Source organism: Puma concolor, chromosome C1 (genome assembly GCF_028749965.1).
Source record: "Puma concolor isolate L17-30 chromosome C1, mPumCon1.1.hap2, whole genome shotgun sequence".
Taxonomy (NCBI): domain Eukaryota; kingdom Metazoa; phylum Chordata; class Mammalia; order Carnivora; family Felidae; genus Puma; species Puma concolor.
The window spans coordinates 145,553,059-145,578,820 of NC_141674.1; the positions used below are offsets into that span (position 1 = coordinate 145,553,059).

At 35.7% G+C, this 25,762-nt stretch overlaps 1 protein-coding gene across 5 annotated transcripts in view; it reads left to right on the forward strand.

Moving 5' to 3' along the window:
- GALNT13 (polypeptide N-acetylgalactosaminyltransferase 13) overlaps positions 1–25,762 on the forward strand; it is a 554,292-nt gene that overhangs the window by 488,229 nt on the left and 40,301 nt on the right. For 4 of the 5 annotated variants that reach the window (XM_086718628.1, XM_086718629.1, XM_086718630.1 and 1 more), the window contains exons 10-11: positions 1,103–1,242; positions 14,437–14,535. In XM_086718628.1, the coding sequence (XP_086574754.1) occupies positions 1,103–1,242; positions 14,437–14,535 (239 nt within the window). Of the gene's footprint in view, positions 1–1,102; positions 1,243–14,436; positions 14,536–16,437; positions 17,500–25,762 lie in introns of those variants that run through there. The other variant, XM_086718632.1, reaches the window with a different exon arrangement.

A 25,762-nucleotide genomic window follows, 5' to 3' on the forward strand; every position in this document is an offset into this window, starting at 1 on the left:
TGTTGCCTCTTGAATACAGTGACTCAAATAATGACATTAGTTACAGATATTTGGATGGTCTAAACAATTATTCATTATTTTATAGGATTGTTAGGTTTTGCTGCTTAAGTGGGACAGTATATACCAAGTACTGGGCCCTTTGGGTGTGTGTGTGTGTGTGTGTGCGCGCGCACGTGCATACCCAAGTCTGGTTGCTTATTCATCTCAAAGGAAACAGGTTAAACAGAGACCTTTTCAAAGTAATCTAAGAAGTATAATCTTCTCATCATTATTTCATTCAAATCATTTTTAATATTGATAATGAACAAATAATACCACCATGATTTCTTTTTATGTAAAAATCAGTAGCATTGTTGGTTTTAATTCTCAGTTGGAAAGCATCTTTTATGACCATCGATGGAAATATTCGTTTTAATTTCATATATTATACTGTTACATGAAGTGAAATTAAGCATTTTTAATGTACATATGCGAGTATAAGTCATTTGTTTATGTTAACCTCTTATCTATTTACTAACTTATCCAAGAATTCAAGCTGGCTTACATTAATTAATAAAATAATACAGGAAAAAAATAAAGAAAAAATCAGGTCTATGGCAGACTGAGATAGAGTAAAATTTCTAGAAGAGAGAAAGTTAGAACACACAAGTGTTCATTGTGAGGATCATATTTATATAAATTTATCATGAAATCTATGGTGGTGAGTAAAAGACACTAGGAAAATATGAGGATTGGAATTTTTAATAAAGAGAAGCAGCTACATTATCACACGGCTCAGTTAAGCTTTAATTATGAGATGCTAAATTAATACCAATTTACACTTATTTGATTAATTATTCAATCTAAGAAATGTAAGTACTTGGTAATAAATATTTGCATTTGAAAAGCCATAACCAAAGGAAAATCTGTTTTTGATACCTATTTCATGTACTAATTTGTTGCTAGTAAGAAAATCAGTTTAGTAGCAGCTGCAAATGCACTTGAATTTGATGGAATTGTAATTATAGAGGGAGGAAAAAAAAACTGATAGCAAAGTAAACAGAGTGAAACAGTACTAAAACGAAAATAAAACTGATTTGCCTGTTTCTCTGAAAAATTCCAGGTGTTGTCAAAGTGGATTACGGAGATGTGTCAGTCAGAAAAACACTAAGAGAAAATCTGAAGTGTAAGCCCTTTTCTTGGTACCTTGAAAACATCTATCCGGACTCCCAGATCCCAAGACGTTATTACTCACTTGGTGAGGTATGAATTATTTATTTTGGTTAAGTTATAAATATATTTTGCAAATGGAGCAATTTCTAAGGAACTCAATGTTTTTTTATGTTATGAATAAAATGGTTTAAGCGTTTTTAAATAGATCTATTTTAAGTAAATTCTCAAGTCACTTATAGTCTCAAAGACTGTAAAGGTCTTTATCACTGAGATTTGCAAAAGTAAGGGATAGTTTAAGACTAGTATTTTCTTGTTTATTAAACAACAGGTCAGAAACTTTTTGGTCATATGGATCTTCCACTCTTATAATTTCTTGTGAATGCTAAGAGCTTTGGTTTAAGTGGATAAAATCTATATTTAATGTATTGAAACTAAACCTGATAATTTTAAAACTTAGTTATTAATCCATTAAAAATAATGTTTTCTGGGGGCACCTGCGTGGCTCAGTCAGTTAAGCATCCGACTTCAGCTCAGGTCATGATCTCACAATTTATGGGTTCGAGCCCCACGTCAGGCTCTGTGCTGACAGCTCAGAGTCTGGAGCCTGCTTTGGATTCTGTGTCTCCCTCTGTCTCTCTGACCCTTCCCCACTCGTGCTCACATGTGCTCACTCACTCTCAAATAAACATTGAAAATTTCTTTTAAAAAAATCATGTTGGGGCGCCTGGGTGGCGCAGTCGGTTAAGCGTCCGACTTCAGCCAGGTCGCGATCTCGCGGTCCGTGAGATCGAGCCCCGCGTCGGGCTCTGGGCTGATGGCTCGGAGCCTGGAGCCTGCTTCCGATTCTGTGTCTCCCTCTCTCTCTGCCCCTCGCCCGTTCATGCTCTGTCTCTCTCTGTCCCAAAAAAATAAATAAACGTTAAAAAAAAATAATAAAAAAAATAAAAACATCATGTTATCTGGGGACACCTGGGTAGCTCAGTTGGTAAGCATCTGACTCTTGATCTCAAGGTCATGAGTTCAAGCTCTACATTGGGCTCCATTCTGGGCATGGAATCTACTTAAAAAAGAAAAATGGATGATGATGATGATATCCATTACATGTTAATATAAGTAATATGTTTAAAAAAATATATTTTCCAAAGCAAAATCAAATAGTAAGATTAGCATCAGTTATATTTTTGTAAATTGCATTACTGTCTGGCCTAATAGAAGTTAACTGGAGTCATCTGTTTTGGTACTCAGTCTACTGTAATATCACACATCGTGTAGCCTCTGAGAGTCTCCTTGTACATCCATGAGGATTAATATCTCAGTGTAATTTAAATCGTGTTGACTGTGTAGGCCCACTGAAAACCACTGACCCTATGCCATTGTTTTCTAAAATGTCTATTATCTTTAGAAATACATAGTTGGTTTCATTATGACTATATAAACATATATTCAGTGTCTCAAACTTAAAACCCATTCCTTTATGAATTATATGTTCCAAATTTGTAATTTTCCACTTAATAGGGATTGGATTTGAGAATCATAACTAATTTAATACTGGCTGTAATTAAATAATTTTGGCAGCAATGATGCAATGCACTTGGAAAATAATTATTAATTAGGTCTGTCCTTAGGTTAAAATTGCCATTTTCTTGGATCATAATAGAATATCTGAAATGTATAGAATATAATCTAGCACTTTTTTGGTTCATTTGCTGAAAATAAAAATCTGTAACTTTAATCTATAAATGTAATTTATTTATGATTAAGTAGAAAATGATTGAAGAAAAAAAAAACACTGAAACTGGGTGGACCCTTACCTGAATTGGTTTATAAGGCTGTTTTTCTGTGCCACATCCCGGCACTATTTGTCAAATCTCTTCCTGGTTAACCATGTAAATATCTCTTTATAGAATCTTTCAGTTTACATCTATTTAACCTTAATCTGAATAATGTAGTGCAAAGATTCATGTGTAATAACAGTGAATGTATGACTTTCTAAGTGTCACTCTAGTTAATAGTCCTGTGCCTCAGGGTGTTGTTGTTTTTAATTCTTGTTGGCTTTTATTGGGGGGAGGTTGTTGCCATTGTTTTTCAAATATGCAATATTTCCATGTAAGTACTAATGTTACAGTGACTTATATTTAATACATAAAAAAATGAGTGCTTTTTAAACTAAAACACTGCATGCTAGTTATTATGATCTAATGCTACTGAAGATCATCAATATCTAATACTTTAATTTCTTTACTGAAAAGTTTAACAATTGTGAACTTGACAGTACCCTAAGAAGAAGGGCATGTTTCCATTCTTGTAGTAGAGTGTTTCTCTGGCTGCAGTCAGTGGACCCAGCTAATGAGTAAAAATGGATTACTTTTTCTAAAATGAGGTATCACCAGGGCATATAACAAAACAGATAAGAGTAAGGAGACTTTTTTGAAATTCTCTGGGGCCACCAGAGTGACTCCTGAGAAAGGGCTCTAAAACAGAACCTAGATATTTACTTCTGTGTTAAAAATCCAATTTTATGGGGTGCCTGGGTGGCTCAGTCGGTTGACCATCCAACTTCGGCTCAGGTCATGATCTTGCAGTTGGAGGGTTTGGGCCCCACATGGGGCTATGTTCTGACAGCTCAGAGCCTGGAGCTTACTTCGAGTTCTGTGTCTCCGGCTCTCTCTGTCCCTCCCCCGCTCATTCTCTGTCTCTCTTTCAAAAATAAACATTAAAAATTTTCTCTTTAAATCCAATCTTATGGTTTCCTGTGCTACATCAAGGAAACCTAATTAACTGACTTGCTAAAAAACTAAAAATATAGTGTGGGTAAATTCCTTTGTACAACCTACTGATTTTGAATTGGCTGTCTTCTGTGATAGATCAGTTGGCCGTATTTTAATGTACAGAAATGGGTTGAAAGAGAGAGATTGCACCTTTCTGGGTTTTTGAAACATATCCAGAAAAGGCAGCATGTTGTATTGAAAAAATCCCAGACCTTGGAGGCAAGCAGAGGAAGGTTTAAATCCTGAAGTCATAGCTTACTACTCAAATGGCACTAGGTATCCTCTCTGCTGCCTGTTAGCAATGTGAAGACAATCATAAAGGGCTATAGTGATGATTGAAGATATAAAGCATCTAGCATAATGCCTTGCAAGGAGTAGTAGAGCAGCATCAGTAGTAACAGTTATTGTAATTATTATAGCTACCATTTACTGATGTCTCATTTAGTCAAACACTACGCTAGATGCCTTATAACAATTCCATGTATATTTAAAAAGTATTTAATTTCTTATTAAAAAATCTCAACTCCCTGACTTGGGATTTATTATTATCCCCATTTAAAATGGAAACTGACATATAGCAGTTTTATGTGATTCACCTATAGGTCATTGAGCTACCTATTAAAGTCAGTATTCAAATACATGTTAGTCTGACATTAAAGCTTGCTTTTGCTTATAATTAGAAAGACAGGGGCGCCTGGGTGGCGCAGTCGGTTAAGCGTCCGACTTCAGCCAGGTCACGATCTCGCGGTCCGGGAGTTCGAGCCCCGCGTCAGGCTCTGTGCTGACCGCTCAGAGCCTGGAGCCTGTTTCCGATTCTGTGTCTCCCTCTCTCTCTGCCCCTCCCCCGTTCATGCTCTGTCTCTCTCTGTCCCAAAAATAAATAAACATTGAAAAAAAATTAAAAAAAAAAGAAAGACAAAATAGCTTGTATTACTACAGTAAATTCAAAGTGTTTTCATTAAATAAGAGGTAGAGTTGGAATCTATATGTTACATGCTAAGGATGCAAAGTCAAATAAGTGAAACCCTTTACTCTTAACCCATTCTACCGAAATGGGGGCAGGAGATATGGCAAAAAAAAAAAAAACACCCCACAAATAGTTAAGAAATCCCAAGAAATAAAAGATGCCCTATATGAAGTACATAGGCATGCTATGAAGTGCTGCTTCAAAATCCCCCAGAATTCAAAAATCTATGAGATATAATAAGTTTTAAACTTGGATAGTGGGATATTAATGTGCTGTAGTTTTCCACTTTAAAACAAGCCTTAAAGAGATGCAATCTAGCATCTGTTTCCATGGAAACAGAAGGACAATTTTACCAAGCACTACTTCCCAATTCAATTTTGCATAGTCATGTATACATAATTTAAGACGGACATTTTGATAATGAGTTTGGGATCAACTGTTAATGGACAACAGACATTTACTTAAAGCTTTTTCTTTCTTACCTCCTGCCATTAACCATTTTTGGAAGAAAGTAAAAAGCTGTCTTTCCTTATACAAGAAGGTTATTTTTTTTTCAAGTAGTGGGAGCCTCAGAGTGGTATCAGATATCTAAGCTACTTACCAAGACAACAAATGATTTCTTTGTAATATGTATATTTCTCATAGGTGCTCATCACTTAATTTAAAATGAAATTGGTAGCATTTAACAATTTTAAGTTTCCTTAAACTTCAATGTTGTTCAAAGCCTGTTATTTAATATCACAGTGTACTGGTGAATATAAATGCTTCCCTGTCAATTTTTTCTTTATAACATTTTTAGCTGTTTTGGAAGATGCAAATGTGATATTCAGTTTCTCATTATCCTGTATCATCACCGAAATTATCATTAGGAAAATTATTGATATCAGTGTATCAGTTAATTTCTTATGTTTGAATCTTACTCAGGTAATGGAAATATTACTTTATCCAGCCCATGAATTACATACAATTCCCAATGGGAAGTTAAAAGCTGTGCAATTGTTTTGAACTAAAACCTTTAAATAGCTTAATGAAGCATGTGCCTTTTAGGCTCAGGAAGCATATCATAATGGAATAAGGAAGTTGAGTTCTTCATAGCATTAAATTCTTTCTTTAACTAGCCCTTTAGCTTATGGAGATTTAGAATGTCAGTTTCTGATCTTGTAAATATAAAGGCCAATTTCAGTACTATAGAATTGAAAAATAAGATTCTAAAGTCGTATGTCTCACCTCAAGTTTTTGGACCAATGACAGGCCAGCATTTTGAGGGGAAAAAATGCATTGTGAGCTATGTAGAATACAGGAGTATCAGGAGAAAGGGATTTCTGTAGCCAAGTGACTTGACTCTTGGGGCTCATAATTTACACTTGCATGTTGCTTCAGAGACGTTTAGACATTAGCCTGTGCAGTTTGGATTGCCTTCCTGACCTCACAACTTCTTTTTCCTTTTGTATCCTTTAACCATAGCAGCTTTGGTTAAAGGTGCTGTTGCATATTGGTACCATATTCTATAAATATTGTTAAAAAGCAAATTTGTGTAACTAAAAATAGGAAACGTGAAGCTGCTAGGCTTCGGGGATTGAGGGTACAATCAGTGACAGCTGAACTCAGAGGCTAACATGCTTAGAAATTTACCCTCTGTTGGTAATCAGATCTATTTATAGATCCACAGCCTTCCTGACCTTTCAAGAGGATAACCAGTGAGGAAGCCTCCTTTTAGATGATTTACACAAACGGGCACATTCTCTCTGCCCATCATTATGTTTCTAAAACTCTTTGGGATCCAGTAGCTAATTTTCAACCCAGGATAACTAAACATGCCTATGTACAGAAAAAAAAAAAAATGTTACTCCTTCATTAGATGTTAATTTGAAGGCTGTTGGGTTGTGTAACCCACCTGAGAACAAAGAGTTTATCACCTAAAAAAAATTTTTACTTCACATTGCTGATACAATTAGAATTAGTTCTGGTCTATTACTTAAATAGACATTGGCACAATCATAACAAATTATATGGCAATTAGGCATTTACTGAATTCTCTCAATATTCTTGTTGTGTGCTTTTGTTATCCACCAAAATAAATGAAATTATTTGATTTTCTATGCTCTTTACATTGAGTGTATGTGTGTGGACAGGGATAAATATGTCATATAGTCAGAATTTAAAATTGGGGCATTTTAAACCCAGGTCTACATAAGCAGTCAGCTTGGATTTTTTAAATATATAGATTTTGCACTCATCCTTCTGATTTATGCACAATTTGGTAAAGAGAAAAATCTACTTAAATGCATATTCACTACAGCAATTATAATATGGAAACATTAACATTACACTGGAATTCACTGCAAATGTGCCTATTTTCTTTAGAAGTAAAGAGAAACCAAACGAGGTTGACATATGTAAAATAATGATAATGAGTAACATAATGTGCAATTGAAAGATAAGCATGTGTTGGAGTAATTAAAGCAAAAAACTATTTTAAGTTTAGATTATTATCTTTAGAATGGATTTTACATATTGGTTTCAAGATGCAAAGGTATGAGGGTGAGGGGGGAGTATATGCCTCTTTTCTAGAACTGAGAGTTCTCATTGTCGCTTACTGTTACAATCCAGCAGAGGGAGCAAAAGCTAATGAACAAACTATGTAAGTGGTAAGAACATTACCATGGCTGCTGCTGAGTAGAAACATTTAGAAAAAGGCTTGCTGATTTCAAACACAAAAACACAAGTGGGAAAAATACTCTCAATTTTATGTCATTAAAAATTGTTTCCAAGCAATAAAAGATTATGTGTAAACAAAGGAATCTCAAAGCAGACAACAATTAAAGTTAAAACTATGTTGGCCCTATGCCACATATTCACAGATACCCCATACCATAAGCAATGAGTCAAAAGAATTTTCCAGGTCTGAGAAGTACCAGCCTGCTCTTATGTGAATACAGGTAATAAAATAGAATCCGTAAGGAATTTCTAATGAATGAAGATCATCAGTGGTTGGCTGCCTAGATTTTTCTCAGAATTAATGGCATTACCAAGTAATTGGTAATGTTTTCAGGTAATATGGTACCAGTGATGAGATCAGGGTCTTTCCTGAAGTTGACTGTTTTGCTTAAACAACATTCTTTGAGGCCCCAGGGTACACTTAGAAAGGTTCTGATTTACAAATCACACAGGATCATCCTAAATCACATCATCTTTTGCATCTCAAAAGATAAGGTACATAGATTGAACTTTCCCGTATGCCAATACCTTATCATTTACAGTAAGAGTTGCTTGATGAGGACTGTCAGTACACATTGGTGACCATTTTTATATTTTTATGAAAAGAAAGCAGATTCCCATAGTGTTGGGTTCACTGACTTGAGAATAATCTGATGTATACTAACCTGCATGGATTTTTTTTTTTTTAATCTGGATTGTATCAGCCTAGTGACATAAACATTTTGATATTGTCTCTATCCAGGTGATGTCTCTGTCTCTCGATTTTTAAGTTGGCTATTGATACCCATTCTGTGTTCTATCCTTTTTGCATCTAATGTCATCCTAGCCATAGCCAGAAATGATTTACATGACCTCAGCCCAACAGTGGGGCATCTAGTCTTCATGATTTAGTCCCCTAGGTCTGATCCTAGCCTGCTTTCATGTGTCTTGTTCCATATGTCTTCACCATTGTCTGAATGAGCTGTTGTACCCTTTACCTCTGGTTAGCTAGAACTCAATCCTTCCTTGCTCCTTCCTCTCATCTCCTTTCTGATAAATACTGCTTGCCTATCTGGAGGTCAGGACTGGGAAATTCCCAATGTCATTATAATAGCTCTCAATTCCTTATTTGGACAAATTATTTAACTTCATTGTATCTTAATGGGGGTAATAGGTTGGTTGTAAATATTAAATTACCTGTTACACATAAGTGCTTGGAACAGCACATAGCACATACAATTATAATGATTGCTAATTATTATTGCAGTGGCAGTGGTATTAGTGGTGGTGGTCGTCACCCCATCTCATCTCATTCTGACAGCTGTCCTAAACCACTGACTCCTATCTGTTTCTAGTCCAGATCCCAAATCTAGCCAACTTCATCAGATTTGACTTGAGCTTCTATTTTATATCTTCTTAGCACCTGCTATATCCTCAGGGACAGGTAATATTACATGTCTAGAAACTACCAAATCATTTTGTGGAATAGTTAGAACATTATCAAAAATAGCACAAGCATCTTTTCATGAAGTCCCCCAAATCAGTCTATTTTAGAAATCCAAAAATAAACAGTGGCAGCAGTGATGCAGTGTTTGAATCTCTTTGAGTTCTCTCATTAAAACAGAGCATCCAGGATAGCAAAACAAAAAACTGATAGAAAACACTATCAAATTAGGTGGCAGGTATTCTCACAAATCCCAAAATAGAAGTTGTCAATTTCATGACCATGTGATACTCCAATCTTTGCCAGAGGAAGCAAAGAAAGCAATGGGATGTCTGATGGAAATGAGACCCAGATAACCCCCAAAGTGCTAACAGATACTCATGAGAAATTGCCTCAGGCCACTTTGATAATAGTAGCTGAAACTGGGAGAGGTGTTTCCATACAGTCCAATTTGTAAGTCAGTGAAAATTCTCCTTTCTAATGTCTGAAAGGCTTACACACTCTGAGACTTGTGATTTCTTAAAACTCACTAGCTGAAGTTCCTTCTTAGAAGAAACTTCAAGGAATAAAGCCCAATTAAGGGGTAAGAGACAATGAGGACAAAGGAAATGGAAAATCCAGATGAAAATAGGAGAAATGAACAGAACCAGGAGATCTCAAAAAATAGAAGGCTATTATTTCAACTTTTCAGAAAAGTACAGGAACGGGAGAGCCAGACTTGTGAAGTTAGTTAGAAGTGGTCTTCTATATCAACATTCCCAGTTGGGACAGCTGGGAACATTTGCCCTTCAACTTTCCCACTGGGCACTGAGGGAATCGACTTTACTATGAAGACCTCCTTTTCTCTCCACCAGCACCCAGAGTCTTCAAAATAGGTAGTCCTCCAGCTAGCAAGTACTCCACTATGTTCTATTGATGCAAGGGGTTTCAACCCTGAATATACACTCAAGTTATGTGCAGAGCTTTAAGCTCTCTCCTGGTCCTATTCTAGACCATTTGGATCAGAATCTATGAGGGTGAGGCCAGGCAGAAGCATATTATAAAAGCTTTCCAGATGGGAACCACTGAAAAAGTTACTTTAGAAAGGAAGACTAATTATAATAGTAATGTCACCATTTAACATCAAAAACCTGTATAACTCCCTCCAAAATGGTAGTTGCTAAACTTTGCTGGACATTAGAATTACCTGGGGGGATTTTAAAACCCCAGATGGCCAAGTGATACCCTCCACCATCTAAATGGGAATGTGTGGACTTGGGAATCAGGCAACAGAAGAGTTTAAAGATTCCAGCTGATTCCCAAAAATAGAAAAGAAAGAAATGGTCTCCTGATAAAACCCTCTCTCTTAAAAGGTCAGGAGAATTGGATTCATGTAATAATAAGAACAATAATAGTTAGAAGAGGATGGCCACAGTAAGAATAAAGATAACAAGGAGGGGAATGATCTCTCTACAAATAATGCATGGACACCAAAGCTTTATGCCCATAGACAGGAAAAGTGTACCTAATATTTCAAAATGAACTAAAATAAATTGTGTAATGATAAAATGTAGAAAAGAATGCTATAGGGGCGCCTGGGTGGCGCAGTCGGTTGAGCGTCCGACTTCAGCCAGGTCACGATCTCGCGGTCCGTGAGTTCGAGCCCCGCGTCAGGCTCTGGGCTGATGGCTCGGAGCCTGGAGCCTGTTTCTGATTCTGTGTTTCCCTCTCTCTCTGCCCCTCCCCCGTTCATGCTCTGTCTCTCTCTGTCCCAAAAATAAATAAACGTTGAAAAAAAAAATTAAAAAAAAAAAAAATGCTATAAATCATACTTAGAAATACTTTTAAAATGAGTGCGTGAAATGGAGTAAAGAATTAGAAATTAAAGAATGAATTCATTTAGAAACAAAGGCGAACCTTGAAACAACACAAGTCAATAATCCCAGAAACCCCCAATAATTCCACTTTTAATAGAAGGTCACATATAGAAGAGAAGCAAGAAGATCCAAAGCAATAGGATTTTCTAATGGGAAAAATCAAAACAATAAAATAAAATGAACATTACTAACTATAATTTAAGAAAATGCTTTCCTGAAAGTAAAATTGAAACTACATGTTGAAAAGGAATGCTATGTTTCTGGAAGAGTGATCCAGAATGAATGATATTAAGATGCATAGTGGTAACTCTATTGAACTTTAAAGAAAAGAAAAAGATCAGTTTGGCATTCAAGCAAATAGACATTTGTAAAAAAGAATAAGGCAAAGAAAACCAGATTATCATTAGATTTTTCAAAAGCAACTATTTACACTGGAAGTAAATTGCATAACATTTTAAAGATACTCAAGGAAACAGATTGTGAGCCAAGGATTTCAGATATACCAAATTGATTTTCAAATATAAAGGCCATATATATATTTATCAACATGCAAGAACTCAGAAAATTGTTTCCAGTAAAGGGAAACATCATTTGTCCATTTGCTCAGGCAAAACCTTGGAATGCTTCTTGTCTTTTTTTCCTCTCATAGCTCAGATCCAATTCAATCACAAATCTTATTTGGGTCTGTCTTAAAAACATCCCCAGTTTGACCTATCCACTTCTATCGCTATCCTATTTCAAGCAGCCACCATCTCTAGCCGGCATGACGACAAGACTCCCCTTACGTGTTTCTCTGCCTCTACTCCTTACTCCCTCTAATCTGTTCTCACAGCAGCCAGAGAAAGCTATAAATAGGTCATCTTCAGGCTTAAACACTTAATGATTTCTTACTTTATTTAGCATTGGATACCTCTCTCCTCTGCCCCTTGTTCACTGCACCCTGGCCACATTGCTAAGCTTGTTGTTTGACTCAGTTTTTCTCAGCTGCAGAGAGCATACATTTGCTGTTCCCTCTGTCTGGAATACTTCTCCACACATGGAAATATGGTTATTCTCTCACTTTACTAAGGTATATCCTCAAGTATCATTTTCTCAGAGTGGCCTTCCTAGTCCCCTATCTAAAATAGTATTCCTTCCATCACTTTCTCTACCCTTCCTGTGTTCTTCATAGAAGTTCTTGAGCTTCTGATATATTACAAATGTATTTGTGCATTAAACTCTTCTCTAAAATATAAGCTTCATGGTGGAGAGGACTATGTTTATTTCGTTCACTTCAGTAGCCTCAGCACCTTCAATGATGTTTACATGAAGTATACATACTCTCAATAATATTTGTTGGATAAATGCATTCAAAAGAGGAGTTACAGACCAAGCTTATAGGTCTATAAGCTATAGGTTAATAATAATTACTGAGGACAAAATACTTTGGAAGCACCCTTAAGTTCTGTGCTTAGTTTGTCAAAAAGTAGGATGATATGCATCCTCATATGTCCTTTAAAATGCTACTGTCAGAGTATGTACAGGTCTGAATATGGCTTCAAATCTTCTTTTGTCCATCAAAAAGACAAAATTTTATAAATGACAGCATGTTGCCCCTTTAATTATTAACCAGAATCTATTCAAGTATCATGAATCTAGCAGAGGTCCTCTGAATCAGATTGCATAGCTTACATGTAAAGGTGAATTAATCATTTTGTGACAATTTATTCCTCTAAGGGTTATAGTATACTACTCTGTACTTTTTTTTTTTTTTTTTTTTTTTTTTTTGGGACAGAGAGACAGAGCATGAATGGGGGAGGGGCAGAGAGAGAGGGAGACACAGAATCGGAAACAGGCTCCAGGCTCCGAGCCATCAGCCCAGAGCCTGACGCGGGGCTCGAACTCACGGACCGCGAGATCGTGACCTGGCTGAAGTCGGACGCTTAACCGACTACGCCACCCAGGCGCCCCTCTGTACTTTTTAAGAATAATATAGCATTTTATTATTTCTCAAGAAGTCTGCCTTTTATGAAATGTTAAGAAAGTCAGATATAAAGAATTTAAATATAAACTTTTATGTCATGTGTTGATTAGGTCATATGCAACATAGGCAGCCTGATAAACATCATCTATCAATTGTCACCTTTCTCAATTCTGTCAAGCTACAGGTCCTGAAACCTTTAATCTTCGCTTACAGTCTCAGTATCCTTCAGTGCCTGAACCAACCTATATCAGATTAAGAGTGTATTTCAGCCCTAAACCTACCAGTGTGGAACTTGAACATGATTTTGCTTCTTGAAGTTTACGTCCTTTCTCTTTAACATTCATGGTGTGTTCTGATCTTTCTAATGTGTGCAGCTCAGGTTCTTGATGAAAGGATCTATAATCCTGCTCTAAATCTCAATGCATTGACACTTCTGCTCAGCTCTTTCAACCTTTGCAAAGTATGAATTCCAATCCCCACTATTCTCAATTGCTGACTGGGGCCTTAAAGCAAATCACACCACTTTTCCCAATTCCAGGAACCATTACTTGCCCTTTGCATTCTGCATCAGACAAAAAACTGATTCATATAAACCTCATCTATCCTTTTTAGAAGTTTGTGATCTTATTCATTTGCCAATATGAAGAAAGAAATATGTACCTAAAGCATAGATGACTAATTAGATGTATGCAAATAATGTATAAGTGAATAGTAAGATATGCAGGTTCTAGTAAGAGTCACAGCTAAGAACTTTTCAGAAGCAGAGTGGACAAGTATAAACACATACTTGTAGTTTAGACTAAGGGAAAAATTAAAAACATTCCCATTCCATTTATTAGAAATGCCTTTTTAATTATTCGTGCTTGATTTAGTAATTTTAGCATCTTTAAACTCAATGATTGGCTTTTGTAATTACATGTGTCCCAAAGACAAATTGACATTATGTTAATTATGGAACTAATGCAGTATTTGAGTTTAAACCAAGAATCTTATGCTTGCACTTGGCAATTTAATCTTGTTTTTGAGGGATTTTTAATATGAAATCACCATTTAGCTTTATAATAGCTCTTCTTAGGTCAACTCTTTTCCATTAAGTTTGGCATTAGGTATGAAAAAAGATGAATGGATATGTTTTAGTTACAGAAATAAACAATAATTAATCTTTATTAACATATGGAATATCTAGTAATAAAGCAATCTAAAGACACATAAATTTGATATTTAACCAATTTGTTTCAATTCCTTTGCATATGGTACCACAGGAGTTCAAGAATAGACTATGGATTTTTGAGTGGAATTTGGCAACTGCCCTAATTTTAAAAGGATTTGGGAATGAATAATTTGTAATATGTAGATATTTCCCCATTCTCTGATACTATGCTATAAACAAGGAGTGCCTCTTGATTATATGCTAATGACAATGCCATTGCTGTTCAAGTTTACTTAAGTAGGAGTTTAGACAGAAAAAGACAAATATTTTGTGTTCTTCTTGGAGAAATTTCCTTGCAAACATGTATCATCTTATTATCAATATACAATTTGATAACACCAGGAAGACTTTCTGACATGTTTTTGTATGTTTCCTTTAGATAAGAAATGTTGAAACCAACCAGTGTTTAGACAACATGGGCCGCAAGGAAAATGAAAAAGTGGGTATATTCAACTGTCATGGTATGGGAGGAAATCAGGTAAACTCTTTTTTTATCAGCTTCATCTTTGGGGGAGAATATTGCTGTGAAGCAATCATAGTAAATCAGGACTCACATGCCAATAACAATAAAGTCTTAGCTTAAGAAATTAATGGGCATTCAAATCAAGAACTAATTTGCCTATTACCCTAAGTATCTTAAGAAAGCGGTACAGAATTTAATAGGGCAGCATTTTCAATGATCCCAATTAATGAAGATAACCAAATATTTTAGACCTATCTCATTTTACCATGTATGGGCAAATGAGGACCACATTTTATTCTGTTATTAACTGAATAGTATGAAATAACCCCTCAACTATGATGTTTTCCCAATGGTGCGTATTCTAAATTGTTTTTGTATATGTTTATGTATATCGTGTTTTCTATGAATTTCTGGGGTTCAGTAAAATTTTTAAGTGCATGAGTAAGCACATCTGTTACATTTTTGCTTTGGGTGTCTGAAGATGCTCTTTGGACCAGGTAAAAATGTAGTATTTAAACAAAATTGATGCTTAAGAGTCCAAGACAGTTTTTTTTTTTTTTGCGTGTTGCAGTCCAATTATTAGAGCCCTGTCAGACTATAACAAGGTTTCTTGTACGCTCTTTAAATGTTGAAAAGTGGCTCTGCAAGGTGGGCATGTGGAGGCTGCTTAGCTGTGAGTCTTCAGATGGGGCAGCCCTGCTGTTGTGGCCATTTTGAGAAACAGAATTTGGAATTTGTAGAGATTTATAATAGAGTTTGAAGTAGCTAATCCTCAGTAGACAAGTTGTCTACAAAAGTTGAGGAGACATACACCAGTGAGTCTTTGTTTAGTACATTAGAGTAAAATTAGGAAACAAAAGTTATTCTGTCCAGCACATCATGGTTACAGAGGTAATGCAGTTGAATGTGTCAAGAATCTGCAGAGAAAAAGCAATAGCCATGTTGAGTTTTGACACTATACTTCAAATAGGACCTGTGTGATTCAATGGAGAACGTTAAAAAAGGAATTTTTTAAAAACAAAAAAAAATATTTATTAAAATCCTAATTGTCCAAAATTTCAATGTAAGCAGGAAAATATTTAAACCATAGTCTCTAAATTAAAGCATGGAAAAGTAACATTATGAAACAAAATAGGAACAACAATATAGGCAGAACAATGGCAGAGCACTCACAAATAGTTAAGCTTGTATATTGATTCACCGTGAATGTGAGAGGCCTCTACTACCAAAACCAATGTAATCCTAATTAATTCAGCTGGAAATGGAAAAGTTGAACTGTTAGAGGACTAACTGTGCAGTGTTTAATTTTTTCCCAAATGACAGTAAGAAATTTGAAAGTAGTCAACTCTTAACATTTGTTTGGGTCCTCAGTGACTTTGTTAAGAAACCAAAAACTTTCTATATTTGCATTCTTCTATCCATAAAGTTACCTTTAATCATTGGCTGGTCACATGAGGGCTGCTGAAACTCCAGATATCATGTCCACTTTCAAGGCAGGAAGAAATAGGGGTAGAGAAGAGCTGCAGTAACCATGATTGTCCTTTTATTAGGAAAAACAAGACTCCCTAAAGGCTTTACATACCTCCCTATAAGTCTTTTTGGCCAGAAATGTGTTACTTGAATACCTCTAGCACAAAAACACTGAATATTTTACTACACTTACATGTGACTACTCCATACAGTTCATTTACCATGGATACTGAGTGGACATGTAGAAGTGTCTCCCATGATGTGTTTCAGCAGCTTATGAAAAAAGGTTAACTGATCATCTGGACCATGATGATCTATAGAATTCCAAAAAGCCACACTATTTACGACATCCTTCTGATTCTAATGCAGATGGAAATGAAGGAGGAAGATAACCTAGATGATTTATCCTGAGTTTTTTTTTAATGTTTTTTTATTTATTTTTGACAGAGCATGAGCGGGGGAGGGGCAGAGAGAGGGAGACACAGAATCCGAAGTAGGCTCCAGGCTCTGAGCTATCAGCACAGAGCCTAACGCAGGGCTCAGCTCATGGACTGCAAGATCATGACCGGAGCCGAAGTCAGACGCTCAACCGACTGAGCCACCCAGGCACCCCAATCCTCCTAAAGTTTTTTAAGTTGCCATAGTATTAAAAAGGATAACTAGTCATATATCTGTATTTTTCTAAATGACACAAAACACCTGGATCATAAATGTTAAAAATTACATTATTCATTTGTAAGTGTTCAAATATGCAGGAATAAGCTTACCCCACTCTACCATAATCTTCTTGTTGGCGCAGGGACTATGTCTTACTCCTGTCTTCATCTCCAGCCATTGGCTGAGTGCCTGGGATATGGCAGGTACCTAACAACTATGTAGACATTGCCAAAAAATGTTGTTATTGTCATAGTAACCAAAAGTATCTAAAGACACCAATCTTAGGGATTCATTAATAAAGTGAACAAACAAGAAGCAAAAAGCCCATACCTACACGTATTCTAATGTTTCTATATTACCAACTTAATGGCAAGATAGAAGTTAAAACCAGTATTTTCCATCTACATAAATTCAGGTCTACAAATACACATAGAAAAAAGTCTATATAGGAGCCCTTTTTGTTATAACATGAACAATGGATATGACTAAATATTTACCCAGACAGGAATGTTTAAAGAAATCACAGTGCATCTATGATATAGAATACTATATAGCCACTGGAGTAAGAGAGGTCTATATTTATTATCATGGAAAATTGAAAAGGGAAGAAATTTGGAATATGACTTACTTTGAACGATTTTATTTATGAAAAATATATAAACATTTTTCTCAAAGTATCTATAATACCTATATTTATATAAATGTAATATAATCTGTTAAGAATGCTTAGAAATCTATCTGGAATATAATTACCTCTGCTGAGAACAATGAATTGGAATGGGAAATTTTACTTTTTACTCTATTTTTCTGTATATATCTTTTGTTTTCATAATTAAAATGGAGAAAATTGAACTATTGAGTATAAAAGAGTATCATTTTAGAGCCTTGCCCTGATCTGGTTAATTGGGTCATTTATGGTAAATTAGTTAATATTTTTTAGCTTTAATATTTTATTTACAAAGTGAATAAAAGACTTTTGCCCTTTTTTTTCTCTACAGATTAGTAACATTCGCATAACTAATACTAGCTTGGCATATTCTAGACACTCATTACTTATATTGGTCTATTGCCATCAATTCTCTTATTTCCATTTCTGTTCTCAATTGTTTCTCTTTTCTCTATAAGAAAAAATAAAGTGTTCATTCAGTGGCTAATGCCAGAGGCTAGATAAAATGTACAACACTTTCAATGGTATTATTAAGCTTAATAAAATTAACTGCCTCTCTTGTTTTAATGTATATTATGAAAAAATTAAACCATCACATAACAACCCTATTATCATTTATATTTTGATGGAACTCAATATTTCTTGGATGATTAATCCTAGTTAGTCTATATTTAGGAACATGTTTACACTTTTGACTTTAAAAAAGAACAGATTTTAGGATTTTATTCTCAGAGCTACCTTCCCTGTTTTTTATTGTTATTCTCTTATGTTACCATGGAAGCAGTATCTATTTTTATGGTTATTTAGTTTAAAAATTTTGAAAGTAGCCCCAACCCATATAAAATATTCAAATTTCTCACTCTTGCTTTGCACAAAATTCATAACAAATGTTAACATTTTTTTAGCATTTCCACTCAGTTGCATTTCTTTTTTTTTTTTTTTTTAAGTTTATTTCCTTTGAAAGAGAGAATGAGAGGGAGGGACAGAGAGAAGATGGCTCCAAACTGACAGCCCAGAGCCCCACACAAGGCTCAAACTCATGAACTGTGAGATCATGACCTAAGCTGAAATCAAGAGTCACTTAACTGACTAAGCCACCCAGATGCCCCACTCAGTTGCATTTCTAAAAGAAGGTGCTTTATGTTAACTGACAACTATCCCTGAACCATTTCTCCTTGCACAGTTTTTTTTGTTTTGTTTTGTTTGTTGGTTTTAATTTTCTTGGAGATATCAGAAAGAAACTTCTTTTCAGTAGTTGTTGGAAATATTTGTCTTAAACACTCAAATACCCAGCATATTCTCTCACCCCTAGGCACCTGCAGGGCTTGGGATATGGTAGGCACCTAATAAAAACTAGCCAAGTAAATGGAAGAATGCATGGAAGTTTTTGTAGCCCGAATACCATAAAAACAAGACATCAACTGTAGAATTATTATTACATTCAACATTTGATCTTGAGGTATTCTTTTAGAACCTTAATAATAAAATCTGCTATCTCAAAGAATAAATTAGAAAGCCCATTCCTATTTGTTCTTGAAATGCTTTCATTAACAAGTAATATGAGGTCCTTAAACACTTTCAAAAGAATGAAAATAAAGAGGAATTTGATTAAAACTTGAACACAAATTTTTACAAGTGAAAGAAAAACTGAACAATTTCCTGGTAGAAAGTACATACTAAAAAGTTATGGGATTGTCTTCTCTATACTTCTGAAAAGATGAAATTAATTCTCTGGAAGCAGTTCCATGTCCCCTCCAGTGCTAATGACTCAGATTTATATCTGCATCCCCAACCTCTCTCCTGAACTCTGGAATCGGTTGCCAATTAATTACTGGAAATCTCTACAGGCATCTCAAGCTCAGTTGTTCCACACTGTACCCATTTTCTTCTCTTTCACATAAGCATCCAAAATTTAAATCCAGCACACACACTTCTGAAGTTTGGCCACCAAATCCTGGTATTTCCATGAAAATGATATCCCTTGACTCCCACCTCTAAGACCCTTTGTAACTAGGGCCTACATCTTTGTTCTAGTCTGTATTTTCTTTCACCTGTGTGGTCAGAAGACCTCATTATTTCCATAGATCATATGGAATTTCATACATGCATTCTCTATATACCACATTAGAATTAAAATCTGATTAAAATCTCCAGTGATTCTCCACTGCCCAGTGAATAACGGAAAAATTCCTTACTAATGATATATACAAAATCCCACATAATTTCATCCCCATCTGACTTTCCAGCCTTGTCTCCCTTGATGTTCTAATAGTTTTTTCGTACTCTAGACATATGTCTGATAATTTTCTGTTCTGTGTGTGCTCTGTGCATTTTCATGTATCTTCAATTCACTGTTAGTGTTCTACTTACACTATTGACCACATACTACACTCACAAACTTAAGACATATTCACTGTTTAAAACCAAAAAAATTTAGCTTCTTTTCAGCTATCTGTTGACTAATAACTTCTTTTTTTTTTAAAGATAAGAACTCCTTTATTTTTTTTTTTTATTTTTTTTTCAACGTTTATTTATTTTTGGGACAGAGAGAGACAGAACATGAACGGGGGAGGGGCAGAAAGAGAGGGAGACACAGAATCGGAAACAGGCTCCAGGCTCCGGGCCATCAGCCCAGAGCCTGACGCGGGGCTCGAACTCACGGACCGCAAGATCGTGACCTGGCTGAAGTCGGACGCTTAACCGACTGCGCCACCCAGGCGCCCCAGTAACTTCTTAACCTCATATTTTTAATGTCGTATTTTTAATGCATAGCTCTAATTTATTTAACCAGTCCCTTATTATTTAATACACAGTACCATTTGTGAATTTTTATCATTATAGATCAGGTTCATCAATAACCATGTAGCAAAAATCTAGTGAGTATCCATATTCACTTCTTTAAAAATAGTGTCTAGAAGTAAATTTGATAGGTCAAAACTGATGCAACGTTATAAGGCTTTATATATGGTGACAAATTGTCCTTTTTAAGGTTTTTACCAGTTTAATGGGACTAATAGCTAAAATAGGAAGAGGTACTACGTTAAACATTTTATATGCGTTACCGCCTTTGATTCCCACAACAATCTATGAAATACATAGTGTTACTTTCCTGATTTTACTCAGGAGTCTAATGGGAACCCTGAGAGATTGGTAACATGATTAGGGGGTAAAGCCAGTTTGATTCTAAATCTGGCCGACGCCCCACCAAGTGTATGTTCACTGCATTTGTATTGATTTCCAACTCCACTCCCCCAGGATTATGGTCAGAGTAGAGAACTCTAAACAGGTATTTTTGCGTTGTTTTTCAACTTTGCCAATTTAGTATGAGAAACATTTTATCTTATTTGAAATCATATCTCAAACATTATCAATGCACTTAAGCAGTTTAAAAATGGACATCAATACTTTGAAGATATTATAGTCATGTTTTTGCCTATATTTTCGTTGCTGATTGAGGGAGTTCTTGTTTCTCTTGTCCACTTATACAAATACTTTGAGATTATTACCTTCTGTGATATGTGTTGCAGATATTCTTCTGACCTGACATTTTATTTCTGGTGTGTTTTCATGTACAGACTTTTAAACAGCTTATTTATTCCGATCATTGTTTGTCTTTTGCTTTCTCTTTTTGATGTAGAAATACTTTTTTTTTTTTTTTTAATTTTATCTTGAAAGAGAGAGCACACATAAGCACAGGAGCATGTGAGTGGGGGAGGGGTGGAGAAAGAGGAAGAGAGAGAATCCTAAGCAGGCTCCAGCTGTCAGCAGAACCAAGATCACAACCTAAGCCAAAATCAAGAGTCTGACACTGAACTCACCCACCCAGGCACCCCTACTACTCTTTTTTGATGAGGTGATTTTAAATGTCATTTGCGTCATCTTTAAATTTTTTTTAACGTTTATTTATTTTTGAGACAGAGAGAGACAGACCATGAACGGGGGAGGGTCAGCGAGACAGGGAGACACAGAATCTGAAACAGGCTCCAGGCTCTGAGCTGTCAACACAGAGCCTGACACGGGGCTCGAACTCACAGACCGCAAGATCATGACCTGAGCCAAAGCCAGATGCTCAACCGAGCCACCCAGGCACCCCCATTTATATGATCTTTAAAGAGCCAGTATCAAAATTGGCAAACAGGCCTTAGTCTTATTGGTCATATATTATATCTGACGCTAGTTTTAAAATTTTTATAAAATAAAATTGGGTATAAATTAGATTAATATTTATAAAATAACCATTGTACTTTAATATCAAGTATCAATATAAAAATTTTAAACATCCAGTGGTGAGTCCTTCCTTTGAATTATAATACCTTTTTAATCAAAAAAGGGGGAAAAAGCAGGCCCCATATATATTGTAGTCCATTTTTCTAAAGACAAAAAATCTAAAATGATGGAAAAATACTCATATTTTAGCAAATGCATTTCTAATGATTCTTTTTCTCCCTGGAGCCACTCATCTGGGGAGAGCTAGAAAGCATATGGAAATATTCCATGTAATTTATTGTAGTAAATGATTCACAGCCATTTTTCAAGGTAGCAAGCCTTTAGGGAAGCTTATGCTAGTCATTTATTAACCTTGTTTTCTGCCAAGGTAAAGAAGAGATTATTAGGTCTTATCAATACTTTCAAATATCTTCTCCTCTAAAATGTGATTATATTTAAAAAGAAACTCACCTTATGGCAGTAAATAAATTTTGAGAGTAAACAAATACTTTCCTTATTATGACCCTCTCCTAAAAAAACTATTTTAGTAATAATTTTATTCTAATGTACTCACAGATTGTAATGAATACATTCATTCAACAGATATGAATTGACTTTACAGTTTGCATTTTTATAAGAATTATAATTACTTAGAAGCCCTTTCTACATTAATTTGGTCCCCTTTTAGTAAAGTTTGCGCACTAGAATTAAAACTCACCAGGGTAAATTTGCAACTGAAATGAAATAGCCTAAGAGGGAAGAAGGAACTTACCATTCATTAAATGTTTAAATGATCTGGATAGCAACCTAGAAGAGAGCATCATTATATTAAAGGAACATCTAGTAAGCTTGAATTGATGGAAATTTGCAGGAACTTAAACATATGATGTGATTCTGCCTAGTTTTCCTGGCTAGAGTGTTTCCTGGCATAAAAACAAATAGCAAATCTGTTGTGTTCAACCCCTTTCTTTCGTTACTCAGAGACTGTGAAATTTTTTTCTTAAGGTTCCCTAAAAAATGAGCCCTAATATTGGCCTTTTCTTAGATTTATCTTTTCTTCTACAGTCTAATTTTTGTGTCTCTACATAATGATAGTTACTATCTGATGGGATTCTTGAGCAAAAGGCTAAGAAAGAATTCTGGAGATATCTTTGGTGCAAAAAAGGTGATTTGATTAAAGCATGGAGACAGGGCCCATGGGCTGAAAGAGCTGCACTGAGGTTGTGAAGACTGACTGATTATAAATTTTTAGATTTGTGGAGGGAGGAGGGATAGAGATAAAGTAAGTTTCTAAGGAATTTGGAAGACTTTCAGAACCTTGAGGGGCTAGCTACTATTAAGATAAGGTGACTTTTAGTATTTAGTAAAACAAAAGCATTAAGGAAGTAAGGCAGCCATGAGTTCCTTGAGGAAGGTCACACTGCATGTTTCAGGTGTCTACAGGTGGGCTGCAAGCTGTAAGGAGATTTCATTTATGCTACATTTCTTTTGCCTTTATTTCCCTCATCACTATCTTATCACATGACATTTTTTTTCAAAAGCTATAGAAAAATTGGCAGTGCAAGTTAACCTAGCATATACTTTTACTATTTTACTGTGAAATATTTAAAATTAATTTCCTGAAATCCTACATTCACTTCAACAAGCCACACCTTTGGCTTTGAGCTTTCTAGCTAATAAGTATGAAATTGGTTATATGATTAACTGTGTCAATAATATAAAAACAAGCCACCCTCAAAATAATTCAATTATTCCTGGTATTGGAAATGATAAAAATTTCTAATGTGAATGCTGATAAAGCAGCAAGGGTCCATGAAATACAGTCAGACCAATACTAAACCATCCTACACACCTAGAAAACTGATTGGAGGATTAACCCAACAATCTGCACAACCTGAACCACAGAATTCAGCAGGTACATGGCACGGAGAGGTGAATTCCGGGAGCGAGAAGCCGCTGAGGGTAGGGAACTGCTTTTGCAGGCAGAGAGGATGGAGACTGGGGGCGGCGGGGGAGATGAAAATACGGGAAAAACATCCCTCCCCAAAAGCAGCTGGAGAGAAAGTGGAAAATTGGAAACAGTCGCAGCGACTAAACTAAAAAGGGAGAAAGGAGAAAGGAGAGGGTTTAAATTCCACTAAGACTGTAAACAAGGGGAACGCAAAGGCTGCAACTCTGCAGCTCCATACCTGGCGGTGTCTGGTGGGAAGGGCGAATCCCCAGGAACAGAGTGGGGTCCAGAGGTTCTCGGGCCACAGGGGGAAAAGCGGTTCCACTGCTGGAAGGACATTTGGTAGAAACTGTTGAAGCCACCTATACCCAGCAGACCCCAGAAGGCAGCCACATTTGCTGGTGCTGGGGCAAGGTCCTTAAGGGTGAAACCTGGTGCCAGATGTGTGTTGTGATTTTCCATAATCCCTGAAACGCTGCTGCTACACCATCTCACAAACTTCTGGGGCGGGCTGGCACCTGGCTGCAGTCTCTGGGCACCTGCAGCAGCAGGGTCCAGCAAGCGTTCCTGGATGCAGCTGACATTCAGCCATTGCTCTTTTGGCCATTGCTCAGTGAGACCCTCCAGCAGAGGTCAAAGCCACAGTCCTTCAGAAGTAAGGGGCTGGGGAAAACAGCCACATCTGAGACAAAACTCAGAGAGAGGTAGTGCCTGGGGCTTGGTCACGGACAGTGAAAAAGCGGGGAGTGGACGAAAGCTGAAGACAGCGGACAGATGCACAATTGCTGATCCGGAGAACAGACTGGGTAGCAGGGTGACAACATTTTTCACCTCCCCCATGCATGCGCATACGCATCAATGAGCACCTCAACAATCCACCCCAGTAGGCTAGCAGCGTCATCTAGTGGAAAAACAGAGCCGTTGCACTGAGCACCTCTCAACTGAGCCAACTTTGCTCTTCAAGAACACAAGTCTCACTGCCGGCTTAGTTTATGGACTATAAAGCACTACATTGACTTCTAGGGGAAAATGAAGTAATTTCAGTCCTACTTCAATCTGTTACCAGGTTCATCTATTCAATTTTCTTTCTTTCCTTTTTTTTTCTTTTTACACTTTTCTTTTTCTTGAATAAAGAAAATTTTTTTTTCAATTTTCAACAAAAATATTTTTAACTTTTATTACTATATTTTTTACTTTTGTGTAAATTTTTTCAAATTCTATTTTATTTCCATCATTTTATTTTAGTCTACTTCAGTGTATTCACCTTTTCAAATTTTCAATTTCCTTTTTATTTTTTCTTTTCCTTTCTCTTTCGTTTTTTTCTTTTTCTTGAATGCAGAAAGAGAAAAACTTCATTTTTACATTCAATTTCTATTAAAAATATTTTTACTTATTTTTTTGCTTTTATGTAAATTTTTTCAAATTCTATTTTACGTCCATCATTTTATTTTAGTCTACTACAGTGTATTCACTTTTTCAAATTTCAAACGATTTCCTTTTTTCTCTTTTTCATCTCTTTTTTCTTAAATACAGAAAAAGATTCATATTTATTTTTAATTTTTCTTAAAAACATTTTTTCTACTATATTCTTTACTTTTGTGTATATTATTTCAAATTCTATTTTACCCCCATCATCTCATTTTAGTCTACTTTGTGTATTCATTTTCTCAAATTCTCAAACATTTTTTTTTACTCCCCCCCCCACTTTTTTCTCTCTAATCTGTCAAACCACTATCAACACTCAGACGAAAACACACCTAGGATCTAGCATCATTTATTCGATTTGTGTGTGTGTGTGTTTAACTTTTAATATTTTCTTAATTTTAATTTTTTTTAATTTCAATGTTTCTACCTCATTAATTCCTTTTCTCCCTTCAAAATGACAAAACGAAGGAATTCACCCCAAAAGAAAGAGCACGAAGAAATGACAGCTGGGGATTTAACCAACACAGCTACAAGCAAGATGTCTGGACCAGAATTTAGAATCACAATAATAATAATACTAGCTGGAGTTGAAAATAGATCAGAATCCCTTTCTGAGATAAAGGAAATAAAAAAATAGCCAGAATGAATTAAAAATGCTATAACTGAGCTGCAATCATGGATGGATGCAGCAGTGGCAAGGATGGATGAGGCAGAACAGAGAATCAGCGACATAGAGGACAAACTTAGAGAATAATGAAGCAGAAAAAAAAGGAGATGAAAGCAAAAGAGCATGATTTAAGAATTAGAGAAATCAGTGACTCCTTATAAAGGAACAACATCAGAATCATAGGGGTCCCAGAAGAGGA